The sequence below is a fragment of the Giraffa tippelskirchi genome, chromosome 7 (assembly GCF_054371585.1).
Source record: "Giraffa tippelskirchi isolate mGirTip1 chromosome 7, T2T-mGirTip1v1.2.pri, whole genome shotgun sequence".
NCBI lineage: Eukaryota > Metazoa > Chordata > Mammalia > Artiodactyla > Giraffidae > Giraffa > Giraffa tippelskirchi.
Window position 1 is genome coordinate 139,552,187 of NC_137281.1, and position 15,441 is coordinate 139,567,627.

General features: G+C 50.1%; 1 protein-coding gene across 14 annotated transcripts in view; it reads right to left on the bottom strand.

The window, feature by feature from the left end:
- Window positions 1-7,235: 7,235 nt before the first annotated feature.
- The window catches only part of TMEM229B (transmembrane protein 229B), a 40,812-nt gene continuing 32,606 nt past the window's right edge, over window positions 7,236-15,441 (bottom strand). For all 14 annotated transcript variants that reach the window (XM_081513436.1, XM_081513439.1, XM_081513443.1 and 11 more), the window contains one exon: window positions 7,236-11,102. In XM_081513436.1, coding sequence (XP_081369562.1) covers window positions 10,574-11,077 — 504 coding nt within the window. In that variant the 5' untranslated portion in view covers window positions 11,078-11,102 and the 3' untranslated portion in view covers window positions 7,236-10,573. The remainder of the gene's footprint in view (window positions 11,103-15,441) is intronic.

A 15,441-nucleotide genomic window follows, 5' to 3' on the forward strand; every position in this document is an offset into this window, starting at 1 on the left:
GAGTATGTGGAGAATGTGGAAATATACACACAACCATTTAGAAAGACAAGAAGAAAATGACTACTTAGTAGCTGCTTTTTTGGTAAGTTCACTAAGCAAAGGGAACGACTGTAGCAGGGTGGTGTCTGTCATCGTGAGTGGTGTGATGGGAAGGGTCCTTGGACCAGCTGACCAGGTGACCCAGGGATCCTGGTGCTGCCAATTATAGTCCACGTGCTGTTGAACCTTAGTTTGTTACCTGTCAAGTGAGAATTTTAATACTTGCCCTACTTGTCTCACAAGGTAAGAACTTATTTACCCCACTTAGTGTGATATTTATAGGTTTCCTGTGGAAATAATAATGTGTTTGACTACGGGGTGCTGACTCACACCTGCTTCAGATGTTACAAAATATACAGTATTTACGTGTTATTATTTTTCTGAAATCCAGAAAGTCTCACAAAATCCCATGGGTTTAGAGTAAGGAATCAGGGACCTGTACTAAGCATTTAGACACATAATTTTATTGAAGTTAACTTTCACAATAATCCTTTAGAGTAGATTAGATCATTCCCACCTTACAAATGAGAAAACTTGTGTGTATAGAGGTTTATGTGCTTTTCCACTGATAATAAGTGGGCCAGTTCAGATTGGGAGCATTTAAAGCCCATGATTTTGGCCACCATGACCACATCAGCAGGAGTCCAGAAATATGTGGTGGAGTGACATCTGCTTGTGTTTGACTTATGAGACCAACAAAGAATATTTCTTCTCATATCTGACATCAACTGCATGCCAAGCACTTGACAAGCATTGTCTCATCTGATCCCCGTGACTCTGGGAGGTGCAGACTAGTATTAGCCCCATTTTCAGATGGGAGACTGAAGCGTAGACAGGTTACATCACACACCCAAGTGAGTCAGGGACCTGAGATTCAAACTCAGGTCTAATGACTCCAAAGCCTGGGATGTTGCATCTTCTGCTGAACAATCAGAAAGTTGCCAGGGTAACATGGAGTGCAGATGGTCACATTCTGGAAAGACTGAGAAAGGGCCTGGTTACAAATAGTGTCATGAATGTAGAGCAATCTAGTCCTTCCATGTCCTGGTTCTGAGCCTTCCCTCCCCTCATCCTCTGTCCTTGTGGACAACAAGGTCAGTAGGCATCTCAAGGACATGAAGTGTAAGCTGGGATTGGGTCCCAAGTACCTTCAGCAGAGTCATAGGAAGGAAAAGTGTATGGATAACTAGACAGGGTCACAGATATGTCAATCAGAAGGAGACGAGGTGTTGTTTCTTAGGATGGCCAAGACCTGCGCAAAAGCAGACATGATGAGATATTCCTACAAAAGTACCATCTGGTCCTGCTGGTCAGCAGGCCTGAGACCCTAGGGGGACAGACCGAGTGAAAGTCAGCAAAATAACACCTAATGTCATCTTGTTCTCATTTCTCAAGTGATCCAAGGAAGAGACTTGTTCTTTGGTGTTGAAGTGGTCTAGACAAGGTTCTGTCTTCTGCCTTGACCCTTGACTTTGGTTCAGCAGGAGAGACTGTCCCAAGGAGCAGCCCATGGGGGAGCCAGGTGGGCAATGGTCAGTAGCTGTCCTTACCTATCTACCCAGAGGTGATAGGCAGACTTGTGCCTATCTCTAAAGGATTTAGAGATCTTTAGTTTCCCCATCTGAAAATGGGGCTAGTATCAGTTCAGAGCCCTAAAGTTTTCCTGGAGACCCTACTGCAGAGAAGGACAGTTCCTGAATCAGGTGAATCCCAATTGGAACAGATATGAACCCCAGAAAATGCATAAAAGTAGAAAGAGTGTTATTTGCACTTCTTAGTTTATAAAAGGAAGAAGGCAATGGCACCCCACTCCAGTACTCTTGCCTGGAAATCCCATGGACAGAGGAGCCTGGTGGGCTGCAGTCCATGGGGTCGCTAAGAGTTGGATACGACTGAACGACTTCACTTTCACTTTTCACTTTCATGCATTGGAGAAGGAAATGGCAACCCACTCCAGTGTTCTTGCCTGGAGAATCTCAGGGACAGGGGAGCCTGGTGGGCTGCTGTCTATGGGGTCACAGAGTCAGACACGACTGAAGCGACTTAACAGCAGCAGCAGCAGTTTATAAAAGAAGGGCCTAGTTTGGGGCACTCCCATCTTGGAGCTTCCTCAGTTTTCAACAGTCAACCTAAGTCTCCCAGCAGGTGCAGAGCTGGCAGGCATAGATTGTCATGGGTGAGGTCTCCTGGAGGTGGGGTGCAGACTGGATAAGGGGGTATTAGTTCAAGGCATGAGCAACATCTCACAAATCAGGAAGGAGGAGTATGAGGGATAATGATATGATTACAGGTGACAGCTGATGCTTAAAAGAAGTCAGGTGTGTAGCAGGGTTCTTGACTGTCAACACAGAAGTTTCTCACTGCTTTGCAGAGAATGGGAGAAGGGTTGGTTAAAAGCAACAGAATCAACTAATACAAACTAAGAAGGGATTAATCGGAAAATTGTGAGGGGCACCTACGGTGTCAAAGGAAAGGCCAAAGAACACTTTGAGAAAACAACAGGAACCCAAAGTCCTCTGGGGCTCCAGGGGACAGGAAGAGTTTATTGGACAGAGATGAGTATGTTTTGTTCACTGTTGTGTGTAGGCCTAGCACAGGACCTGGTGTGTCACAAGGTGAATGAATTAATGAATGAAGGTCTGCTGCATGGAAGCACTGGAAGAACTGAGCTACTGCTGCTGGCAGCTGTCACACTGAGGGTTTCCAGGGAGACAGCTCCCATCCTGAATTTGCCTGAACTAAATCGAGAGCTGGGGCCAGCGAGAGCGTGAAATAAACAGAGACCAACCATGCTGACTGTAATTGAGCTCATCTGTCATCTAGTTGGGCTAAGAGAAGGGGTAAGAACATTCCAGGGAGAGGAACACAGGGCTGAAGGCCCAGAGGCAGTGAGTGGGGATGTGCCAGGGGAACCACAAGTCATTCTCCCTGGACTGTGCAGGACGAAGAGGGAAGAGAGAAATGAGGCCAAACCACAGAGGGTTGTGTAAGCCTCACCGAGGTGGTGAACTTGATCCTAAAGGTAATGGGAAATCATTAAAGAGTCTGGAGTAGGGAGTGAAGTGGTCAGGTCTGCATCTAAACCGAAAACCCAATTGCAGCTACAGGCGGTCTTGGGATAGACAGCTTCAATCACAACCTAAATGCTTGAGTTCTCTTCCAGGTTACCTACACTGTATTTCTAGCTCTTACTCTTAATGGAATTCCTACATGGGTGTAGGATACAGGGCTTCAGAAGAAATCTCCCTCCTGAGCCCTTGAGTGGCTCCCCAAAAGAAAGTGTTGTTGTTGATTTTCGTTCGCTAAGGCCTGTCCGACTCTTTGTGACCCCAAGGACTGTGGCCTTCCAGGCTTCTCTGTCCATGGGCTTCCCAAGCAAGAATATTGGAGTGGGTTGCCATTTCCTTCTCCAGGGGGTCTTCAAGACCCAGGGATCGAACCCATGTCTCCTGCTTGGCAGGTGGATTTTTTGCCTCTGAGCCATCTGGGAAACCCCTTCCCCAAAAGATAGCTGCTACTGCTACTGCTGCTGCTAAGTCGCTTCAGTCGTGTCCGACTCCGTGCGACCCCATAGACGGCAGCCCACCAGGCTCCGCAGTCCCTGGGATTCTCCAGGCAAGAACACTGGAGTGGGTTGCCATTTCCTTCTCCAATGCATGAAAGTGAAAAGTAAAAGTGAAGCCACTCAGTCGGGTCCGACTCTTCGCGACCCCATGGACTGCAGCCTACCAGGCTCCTCTGTCCATGGGATTTTCCAGGCAAGAGTACTGGAGTGGGTTGCCATTGCCTTCTCCTTAGTAAGATTGGTAAATGTCTAAGAAGACTGACAATGATTCAAGAGTTGCTGCTGCTGCTGCTGCTGCTAAGTCGCTTCAGTCGTGTCCGACTCTGTGCGACCCCATAGACAGCAGCCCACCGGGCTCCCCCGTCCCTGGGATTCTCCAGGCAAGAATACTGGAGTGGGCTGCCATTTCCTTCTCCAAAAGATAGAGCCACATTCAAATCCCTGGAACATGTGAATGTGACCTTATTTGGAAAAGGGGTCTTTGCAGATGTAATTAAGTTAAGGATCTTGGGATGAGATCATCCTGGATTACCTAGACATGCCCTAAGTCCAGTGATAAATGTCCTTAGAAGAGGAGAAGACACAGAAGGTCCATTGAGGCAAAAACTGGAGTGATGCTACCACAAGCCTAGGAAGCCAAGACGTGCCAACAGCCACCAGAAACTGGAAGAGACAAAGAACGATACTCCCTTACAACCACCAGAAGAAAGTCCTGCTGACACCTTGATGTCAGACTTCTGACTTCCAGCACTGTGAAAGAATAAATTTCATTATCTTCAGCTAGCTAGCTTGTGGTAATTTGTTGCAGTAGCCACAGGAACTAATACAACCTTATACTGTAACTAAGAAGAGTTGGCCTTCATCATCAGTGGACCCTTATAAACCACAACATTTCCTTTCTGTTTGGAAACTGTGATTGTGACAGAGGCAAGAAGCCAGACTAAACTAACAGTGACTCCTTCTTCTTTGAACTGCTTGGCACTGAAAGGATACCTCTGCCCACACCAAGAAAGCATATCACCAGAATGAAGCAATGGACAAGTCAGTGGAGCTGGGTCTTTGGCCAAAGACTCTGGGAGTGAATCTGGAATGCTGGCAGGGCCCTGCAGGGACTGATGGTTTGGAAACAGAGGGGAGGGCAGTGAGTTGCTCTACGGCAGTGGGCACAGGTACGACAGGGATGACTGTTGCTCAGACAGGATTCCTAACTTCAGGTTCCTAAAGGGGCAGGGAGTGCTCTGGAACATCCAGCCTGGCCTTTAGAGTCGGCTTACTAGGTCTGACACCCTGTAAGACTTCATTCATCAAGAGTTCCTTACAGCACTCACCGTATGCTGGCTTTGCTCTGCAGTCTACCCATTCAGGTGTCTCACAAAGCACAATCAATGTCCACCTTTCTGGACAGTGAGAAGCCTGCCCACCGCTGAGAGCATTAGTACTTGCCCTTCAGGTCTGTGCTATGTGTCTTTTCCTGGGGGAGTCCTTGCCTATCCCTGTAGATGAGTCAGCTTCTCTGTCAGACTGAGGCTTCTCTTTTGGAGGTCTGATCAACATTATACTGATGTAACTATCTGCATGAAAGAACATTCAATGCCTGTCTCTTGACTAGCTGTGAGGATCCCAGTAAATAGCCTGGTCCCCAGCTCATTGTAGGTGTCTAATAAGAAGTTGAAGAGCTAACCAGGTCAATTCTCAGGCCAACTAAGTTTTCAAAAGGAAAAAGATTTCACCTGGTGGTGGGTGGTGAAGACCCTGATGCTGGGAAAGACTGAAGGCAGGAGGAGAAGGGGACGACAGAGGATGAGATGGTTGGATGGCATCACTGACTCGATGGACATGAGTTTGAGAAAGCTCTGGGAGTTGGTAATGGACAGGGAAGCCTGGAGTGTTGCAGTCCATGGGATTCAGGCTTAATCTCAAGAGAAGGAAATAGAATCAAAGGTGGAAGGCCCAGGGAATAAATAAAGCTGCACATGGGAGGGAGAGAAGGTGTCAACCCTAAACCCAGGTTGCCAAAGGCCAAAATCTCACAACCCTCCCTCCATGAGCAGCCATGAGGCAGTTGGTTTAAGTCTTGGCTGAGATGGTATCTCATACTTTCTTCTTTATAACCCCATCTCTCCCCCGAACCTCCTCCTCCTGAACATTAATTTCTCTTCATGGATGGCATTTGGAGGGGCTGGACTCTAACAACATCTGGAACCTCATTAAAGCACAAAAGAGCACCTAAATCATCAAAAGTTCTTGCTAAAGTAAGAGAAGGGTCTTCTGCTCACATTGAAACAAAAAAGTGATATGGCAAATCACAACTGGAGACTGGTTGCCCCCAGACCTCCTCTGTAAAATAGGGAAGCAGCGAAGCTCACCTAGGATGGGAGAAAATTCGAGAATGAGAGTGACCATTCGGGGCAGTGCCTGAGTGGTCGCAGCTGGCACCAGCAGCAGCAGCAACCACAGCTGTTGTTCTTCTAACCTGGGATGTGATGAGTCAGAAGGTCCCTTTGAATTGGGTAAGGGTGGGGCAGAGGAGGCAAGGAAGGAAAGTTATCAAGAAAGGAAGGTATCCACTGAGTAGAGTACAGAAGGAACTGGCCAGTGAAGAAGGACCTCAAGTCCTTTCAGGCTCTTCGTTCTGGGTCTTACCTCTTGCTTCTTCTCCATCAAGTAGACCTTGTTCCATGAAACTTGCCTCTTTCTTTTTATAAACACTTGCTCTAATAAACTAGTCTTACAGGTTTGTTTGTACTAACATGTAAATGACTGTTGGGGCTTTGCTCATTTGTATAAGGGGAAAAGCTTTCAGTTACAGCAATGAATACCATCGGGGGGGGGGGGGGCGCAGGTGGAGGCTGAGGGCCTTCTCAGTGATTCAGAAAGCTCACTGCCTATTCCATCCAGAAAACCAACAGGTATTTTATAGCCTAGCTGCAGTGGGGGGTGGGGTGGGGTGGGGTTGGCAGGCAGGCCATCTTGGTTTGGTTAAACTGGCGGAGCAAATTCTGAACCCTCCCGCCTCTTCCTGGAAGTAAGAAAGTAGGCAGGAGTGTGGTGGGAGGAGAGGAGGACAAGGGGGGCTAGACAGAAGAGAGGTACACAGGGCAGGAAGGGATGACTCCGTCCAAACACACTTCTTGGGGAAAACAGCACTGCTGGGGGGAGTGCAGAATTCTGTTTCTAAATAGCATGACTCTCAAGGCAATGGAAAGTAAGGGAGTCTGGCCTTCCGGCTCTTTGGGGTACCCCCAGGCTCTCTCCATGGGTCCTCCCGCCCCATGAGACATGGCAGGTCATGGCTGGCATTTCGAGAGGAGCTCATCTCATGGGCAGTAACCTATAGCCAACCTGGATACTGCCTGAGTGGCTCCATCTGCCTTGCAGTCTGGGCTCAAAGTCAGGACTGGACCAGACTGTGATGGGGAGTGGGAGGGGCTGGGTGGAGAATTCAGGTTACCAGAGCAGGTCAGCACAGAGATTGTGGATAGGACTGGTGGAGAGGGCCATCTGCCCTTCCTACAGCATGGCCCTGTCCAGCGTGCTTCAGGACAGCGTGATGCCAGTGTGTGCAGGGCCAGCAAGCCCCTAGGGAAGGGGCTCCAAAATATAAGAAACAGAGACGGGCCAGAGTCAGTTCTGGAACACAAACACCAGTATATTTTATGTGCACAAATGTGAAAAGAAAGAGACAACGAGACCAATGGAGACAGAGCAGGCAGTGGGCGCACAAACCCGTCGTGGGTCCTTTGGAAGAGCTGCCATAGCTGGGAGACAGTCCCACCCATGAAAGGCCCTTTTGCAGTGCAGGGACCTGCAGGTCCTCCAGGCCTGCAGCGGCCTCGGAGTGGAAGCTGCTTTCCTTGCCTGAGCCATAACTTCCCCAGGCCTGGGTCTCCTATTTTTCTGCATCCCCTTGATGATGTCTACATAGCCCAGAGTTTCATAAATACAGGTTCTCATGACCTCATCCACTCAATGGCTGCCTCCGCAGGAGACCCATGCAGAAGGCGAGGAACCAGGACAAAAGGACTTCGAGGGCACCCCCTAGGTATTATTGCTATGAGTAAGCATAGGCCATTGTGACTCACTGGCACATCAGAGGGGACATGGCACAAGGGACAGGATGCCTAGCAGATGTTGAAAGCGATTCAACCATGCAGGGCAGCACATGGCGACCTGTGACTCACAGATGCTGCCATGGCCAGTGGAGAGAGGCCCAGGACATCAGAGGTTCATGAACAGTGAGTAGATTCTCTCCTGCTTTGCAGGGCTGGATTACTCCAAACTTTTGAGTCCATGGGCACTAATGGATTGGGGCCCTGAAGATACCAAAAAAAAGCAAGAGTTGAGGTCTGGGTGACCTCTGGTGAGCTCTGAGCCTGCAGATCCCATGGTTAAGCTCCAGGTCATCACCTGGAGTGAATGTGAGAGAGAACAGGAGCCTTGGGGCACCTGGATGAAGCAGAAGCATAGTGCTCTGCATGCTGCCAGGTAGGCAGGTTTACTTGGGGACCTTTCGCACTTGAGAGTTTATAGGGCCCAGAGAGATGGTACCAGGGAGCATGGACAGGGCAATCTTCTGGAGCAGACAGACCTGGTGGGCCATCCAAGGGCTGGCTCTGGGAGAGAATCACAGAGGCCTTGGGCTGGGAGACATCAACAAGCTGACCACCAGATTTCTGTTGTGGAGGAAAGAACAAAAGGTGAGTGGTGTGGTCTAAGAGCCCACTAGGGGGCTTGGAGGGGTTGGGGGTGGGGGTCAGGAGACCAAGATAATATGGAGCAAGGGGAAAAGACCAAGGAGACGACTACAGGGCAGAACGACTACAGGGCCATCTTAGCAGATGACTACAGAACGGGGACCAGGCAATACTCTTCCTCTGGAATCCCCTCCACCTGTATATGGAAAGCAATTGGCCCCCACTGGAAGGTTGATTCCCTGGAAGCCCCAAAGCCCTGAAATTGGAGCCACATAAAATCAAAGGGAGGGTTAATCCCTGCAGAATGTAGGTCGTGCCTGGACTTGACGAGCCTGCCCAAGACAGAGCAACTGGGGATCACCCTTTATCTTGTCCTGGATGGGTCACTGCAGAACACAACCCTGCCAAAGGCAGAGTCTCCCAGCCTTTCTCCCAATCTGGGACACCACTTCTGCCCACCCCCAGCACCCCCACCCTGGCTTGCGCCCTGGCTGGTACTATCTGCACAGTATACCTGGAATAGTACAGCAAGAAGAGGAACTTTTCTTCACAGGTGGTATTACCGCTTTTAATGTTCTATAAAAAGGGAAAGGCTAATTTCTACCTAAGAGTCCTAGAGTGGTCAAGAAGAGATCACGTACTGTGGGATAGGCTGCGTTCGATGGAGCCTCCCCTGGGGAAGGTGGCAGAGCTGGAAGTGGGCTGGAGTTAGGATCTCACCTGTCCACTGCCAGCAATGGACCTGTCAGTGGGGAAGGTGGGGCAACTGAGATGACAATGCCCATGAGCATGGCAGGCTTAATACTGTTTAAGGAGCAAGTTCAGTGGGTTCGTCTTTCCAGGAAGGGGCAGGAGAGGATAGACCTGAGGAGGTATTGCTGCAGGGCTGGGGCTATAGCAGAATCAAAACTAACTCATTCCCGCTAAGGGTGCTTCGAGGACCCTCCCAAAGCCAAAGTGTTAGTTGATCAGTCGTGTCTGACTCTTTGAGACCCCACGAACTATAGCCTGCCAGGTTCATCTGTCCATGGAATTCTCCAGGCAAGGATACTGGAGTGGGGTGCCATTGCCAAAGCTGAAAAGCCCTCTTTTTCTCCCTCACTCAGTCTCATGACTCTTCGGCACTGGATACCTGCTCCTCCACCCTCTGGAAAGCTGGACTGTCCCGACTGGTTTGAAAATAAACCAGTTGGGTGCCTTTACTACCCCCCTCCCCCTCCCCCTTCAACTGATTTGTCTCGGTCCCCATTGTGGATCCATGGGGCACATCTTAGCCCGACTGTGCATTGGGGGGTATCATTCAGTTTTTAGCCACTGCCGGGAGGTGAGCACCAGGGGCCCTGCCACTGTCCCCCAGATAAGGGGGTGGGGAACTATAACAAGGAACTTTCCAGGAATCGGGCCAGTGGCAAAAAGGGAGGGCAGGCTGCAAGAGGGTAGGACAGGTCTGCTCAGGGTTCTATCTCTGGCAGCTGTTGTGTTGGCTAGGGAGATGGGGGTGGGGACAAGTTGGGTGGTTGACATGGATACAGGGGGCTGCTAGTGGTAAAGGCTTTGAAAATAAGAGAAGAGGGGGAAACGCCACCAAACACACAGGGATTGAAACCTCCCAAAGCCCAAGGTTGGTGGGAATCCAGCACCAGGGGGGAGCCCCAGAAGGCCAGGGGAGCAACGTGGGGCCCTGGGGGAGGGGAGAGGAGCCAAGGGAAGGCCTCCCAGCCCTTGCAGATCAGCACTCCTGCCCAGCAGCCTCCTAGCTGCTCAGTCTCTTAGGCTGCAGCTCAACAGGCGTTGGGGGGAGGTATTGGTTGCAAGCAAGCACCTGAATATTGCCTAATGGATCCAGCCGAAGCCCAACTAAACCAGGTGAGAGGGAGCGAGAAGGCGGCGGCTGCCGCCGCCCACAGCCCCTGCAGGCCTTGCCTCCCACCTTCTGTCCCCTTCTCAGAGTACCTTTGCCAGGACAGGGCCTGCTGCTTCCAAAGTCACCCACATAGTCCAGTCGCTGCGTAACCACAGGCCTCCCGCCTCCAGCCCCTGAGCTGGGCTGAGATCCACGCACTCTACCCCAAGTTCCTTTGCCGCCCCCAACACCTGACTATGCCTCCAACCCCGCCCACAGCGGAGGGTCCGGGGGTAGGGGGTGCTCCTTGTGCCCCCCCATGGGGCAGGGCTTGTGCTGTACAGAGGGGGCAACCCCACCAGCTTGGTACCCTTGTCCACAGGGTCCATGAGAGCCCCCAGGGGCCCCAACCCAGCAGCCCCCGCCCCCAACTCAGTCAGTCTTGACGTGGCCATTGGCCAGGGCCAGGGCGCCGCTGGGCTCCCCGGGCTCGGCGTCCTTGTCGAAGCGGAGGCGGAGGGTGTTGCGGATGATGAACTGCTCCACGATGAGGGCCCCGCAGAACCAGGGCACGGCGTACTCCAGGGTGATGAGGCCCATGAAGTCAAAGTCGAACTGGGAGTAGTCCCAGGGGCAGGCGTTGAACTGGCGCAGGATGAAGCCGGTGGTGAACTCCCACAGGTAGGTCCAGAGCGTGTAGATGAGGCAGCGCACCAGCAGTGGGCAGCGGCCACGCAGGCGCAGGTACATGCGCTCCACTATGAGGATGGACGTGCCGTAGATGAAGAGCGCCCACACGCTCGTGACCCCCGGGAACTTCCAGTTAAAGTTCACCACGAACTCCCAGGCCGCCGTGAACATCACCTCGCAGAAGTAGCCGTGGATGGCGTACAGGTACCAGCGGGACAGCGCCGTCAGGGGCTCGGCGGAAGCCATGGTGCCGACTGGGGCCGGCTGGCCGCTGGGGACCAAAGGACACACAGGTGAGGGAGGCGCAGAGGGACTGCCACCGCCCGGCCCAAGGGTCTGCCGAGGCCAGGCCGGAGGGGATTTCACACCTGCTTCTGCCTTTCTCTGTAGTCAGCCATCGTATTCCTAAGCCTATTCCATGTTCCTTACTTCAGTTCACATTCCTTACCCGAGCCAGGGAGGCAGGAGAAATAAAAGAATACAAACAGCCCCGACTGGCTTCCTCTGAGCCAACTCTACTCAAGCGCTACTCAGAGGGAGGTGGGGTGGCTAGTACACTCCCCAACATAACTTCTTAGGATTTATTCATGGTCAGTGAAAGAGTCGGCTATCCTGGCCCAGAATCACCCCATTTCCAAGCTACTTGCTGATCTTTTGCCAGTGGGGTTCCCACCTCTTCCTCCACTTCTCAAGAATCTCCACATCACTCATGTTTCTGAGATCTAAGGAGCGAGTAACGTTTGTGTGTATATGTGAACATGTAAAAGTTAGCACTTTATCTTGTGTTAAGTGTACACTGAGTGGTGTTAAGTTTGGTCTCATTGTTGTGCTACCATCACCACCAGTCATCTCCAAAACGTTTTCCCCATTCCAAACTGAAACTGCACACTCATTAAACACTACCTTCCATCCCCTCCCCAGTCCATGGCAACCACTATTTTACTTTGTCTTTACGAATTTGACTTCCGTAGGTAGCTTATGATTTAAATGCAATCACACAATATTTGTCCTATTGTGACTGGCTTATTTCACCGAGCATAACATTTTCATGGTTCATCCATGTTGTGGCATGTGTCAGAATTTCCTTCCCTTTTTAAGGCTAAATAATATTCTATGCTGATATATCTAGATATATCATATTTTGTTTATCAATTCATCCATTAATGGGTGTTTTTGGTTACTGTGAATAATGCTGCTCTGAACTGTGCTTAGTCATTCCGTCGTGTCCGGCTCTTTGCGACCCCATGGATTGCAACCTGCCAGGCTCCTCTGTCCATGGAGATTCTCCAGACAAGAATCCTGGAGTGGGTTGCCATGCCCTCCGCTAGGGGATCTTTCCAACCCAGAGATAGAACCCAGGTCTCCTGCATTGCAGGCTGAGCCACCAGGGAAGCCCACTGCTCTGAACATGGGTGCACAAATGTGTATTCCAGTCTCTGCTTTCAATTCTTTTGGGAACATACCCAGAAGTAGACTTGCCGGATCATGTGGTAATTTTATCATTTTCTGTTTTCCACAGCAACTATACTATGTTACATTCCCACCAGCAATACACAAGAGTTCCAATTTCTCCACATCCTTGCCAGCACTTGTTATTTTCTGGTTTTCTGATGGTGGCCGTTCTAATGAGTGTGAAGTGGTGGCTCGTTGCGGCCTCATTTGTCTTTAACTGCTCTGTTAAGTGGGGTTTTGATGTTTAGTTTGTTGACAGGAAACCAGCGGGCTGACAAAGGAGAGAGTCCTCCCTTCTACTTCTTATTCTCTTCCGTTCCTCTCTTTTAAACCCCAGTGATCTTCAAGGCCCCATCACATTTCCCCAAAGACTGGCCTGGCCCTGCACCAGAGACTGGGTGGACCACTCATTTCGTCCTTTATTCAATGCTTCCCCAATTTACTGTTTTGAGGCACACGGCCTCTTGACCCCACCAGCCTGTGTACTCCTCGAGGCCAGCAGTCCTCTGTCCTGAAGCTTTGGCATAGACCTTCCCTGAACAGGCATCTCTAAATGACATGTAGTTTATATGGAGGGTGGGATGGGAGAGTTCGTGGTTAAATCAAGAATGGGAAGATAAAGCAGGAGAACGTGAACCTCAGCTCTGCCAGCTGCCAGTAGACTCCAGGCAGACACCCCTGGCAGTCCTCGCTCTGAAGTGGTAGAGATGTGAGAGGTTAACAAGATGACATCTATAGGGACTTCCCTGGTGGTCTAGTGGCTAAGTTTCTGTGCTCTCAATGCAGGGGCCCTGGCATTCAAGACTCCCCAGGATCTCACTCTAATCTACTTTTTCAGCCTAATTCTCACATTTCCAGCTCTCCTTGTCTTACCACCAACCGGTTTATTGTTTTATGTGTGTTTGTCTTCTTGCCTCCACAAATACAAACCCAGCTTACAGGTTACCTCCGGTACAAAATCTTTTTCATCCTCCCAAACACAAATCCTTTCTTCCTCCTCTGAATATCCACAGCAAGTACTTTGTCTCTCTTTGGTACAGATGATTTTGTTTCACTATGTTGATAATTTTCAATCTCCACCCAAACATCTTTCCTGTGTTCTATACCTATTTATCCTATTTCTTCCTGAACACCTCGACCCAAGTGTCCCATGGGCACCTCATATTCCTTTCCTTAATCAAACTCATTATCTTCTCTCCAAAAGTCTGTTTTCCTCCTGTGACCTCCATCTTGATTAATGGTACCACCACGCACCCAGTTAGCAGCCAGAGGTCCTTCTTGCTTCTTCTGCCACATCACCCCTTTAACCTGAACTCCCTGAAATTAAGGGCTTTGTCTGATTCAGCACTGCATCCGCAGATGCCGAGAATAGTGCCTCGAACACACTAAACACTCAATTCAAGAATGAAGACATTTTTATCACTCAGCAAGTGCTACATAACAAATCATACCCAAACTCAGTGGCTTAAATAAACTCTCATTTGTTATTACAACTCACATGCCTGTGGATTGGCAGATCTTGGCTGGCCTCAGTCACGAGACTGTGATTCATCTGAGGGCTCTGTCTGTCCTATGCTTGGCTGGGATGGCTCTGCTCCACTTGCCTCTCGCCCCTTCCCTGGACCCAGTGGACTAGCCTCAGCAAGTTCTTCTCACAGCAAGGGCAGAGGCCCAAGAGCAAGCAACCCAACTGCACCAGTGCTTTTTAATACTGGTTAAATGGTTAAGCCACGCCCACTAACATCTTATTGGTCCAAGCAAGTCACACGGCAAAGCCACCAAGTCAGCCATTAACTCCTATCCATTCTATCTCTTAAATATTTTTGAAATCCATCTCCTCCTCTTCTTTCCTCTTTCTCACTCCTGCTCTAGTTCAAGCCTCATCATCTCTCACTTGGATGACTCCAATAGTCTCTTAGTCTCCCAGCCTTGTCTCGCTCCTTTCAATTCACCCATCACACTGTGAAAGAGTGTACAAAAACAACAGTCTTTCTAAAATACAAACCCAATGTTTCTCTCCACTTAAAGCCCATTAGTGGATCTTCAATATCTGCAGAGTAAGGCTCAACTCCTAGGCATGACTGGCAAAGCCCTTAGTGATACACTTCTGCTTTGGAGCCTCTCCTCCTGATCCCTCCATTGCTGATTTTGTTACCTGGGGTGCCCTTCCCAACCACTGCTGCTGCACAATGTGCCCCCCCACCCCCCCTACCCACCCAACCCATGGCCCGAGAAGTCATAATCCTTCTTCAAGATCCAGCTCCTCCTCTGTGAATATTTTCCTAAACGCTTGCAGCTCTGGAGCTGTCCACTGCCCTGTCTACCTCTGCACCCCATTTGCTTCTGTGACAACAGCTAGCACTTGGCTTTGCCACAATTTGTTTGAAGGCCAGCACTAGTAGGTGCTTGATGAATGTTTGTATAATACAATATTGAGAGAGAAAAAGCAGGGTTCGAAACAGAATACTTAGTACAATTTTGATTTTGCAAAGGCATTCACTGTGTGTTAGTTGCTCAGTCGTGTCCAACTCTTTGCGACCCCATAGACTACAGCCTGCCAGGTTCCTCTGTTCATGGAATCCTCCAGGCAAGAATACTGGAGTGGGTAGCCATTCCCATCTCCAGGGGATCTTCCCGACCCAGGGATTGAATTCATGTCTCTTGCATCTCTTGCATTGGCAGGTAGATTCTTTACCACTGAGCCACCTGGGAAGCCCCAGTTTCCTTATACATGAGAATAACGAGTAACTTGTTCCGAGGGTTACAGGGCCAATGGATGAGCTAAGAGAAGTCCACTACTAAGGATATAGCAAATGCTCAAAAAAAAGTGTCTTTCATTTCTGGCACAGAGCCAGGCTTCTGGTCAGCTTCTCCCTCCCACCTGTGGCAGGGTCTTTCTGCCCCTGTCCTTGCTAGCAGTCGGGCAGCCTTCCATGCCAAGCAAGTCAGGTCTTCGCCTCCACCCAGAGCCCCAACCCAGGCAGCCAAGCTACTCGTGAAAATAAAAATCACACCCCAGCCCACAGAAGGGCAGAAACTCAGCTGAGGAGGGTCAACGGGAGCTGGAAGCTCCCGTGTGGCTGAGGAGGTTTGATGGAAGGGGAGGGGTCCCAGAACCAGCCCTGTGAGGGCCAGGCTTTAAAAGAAGTGTGAGTGAA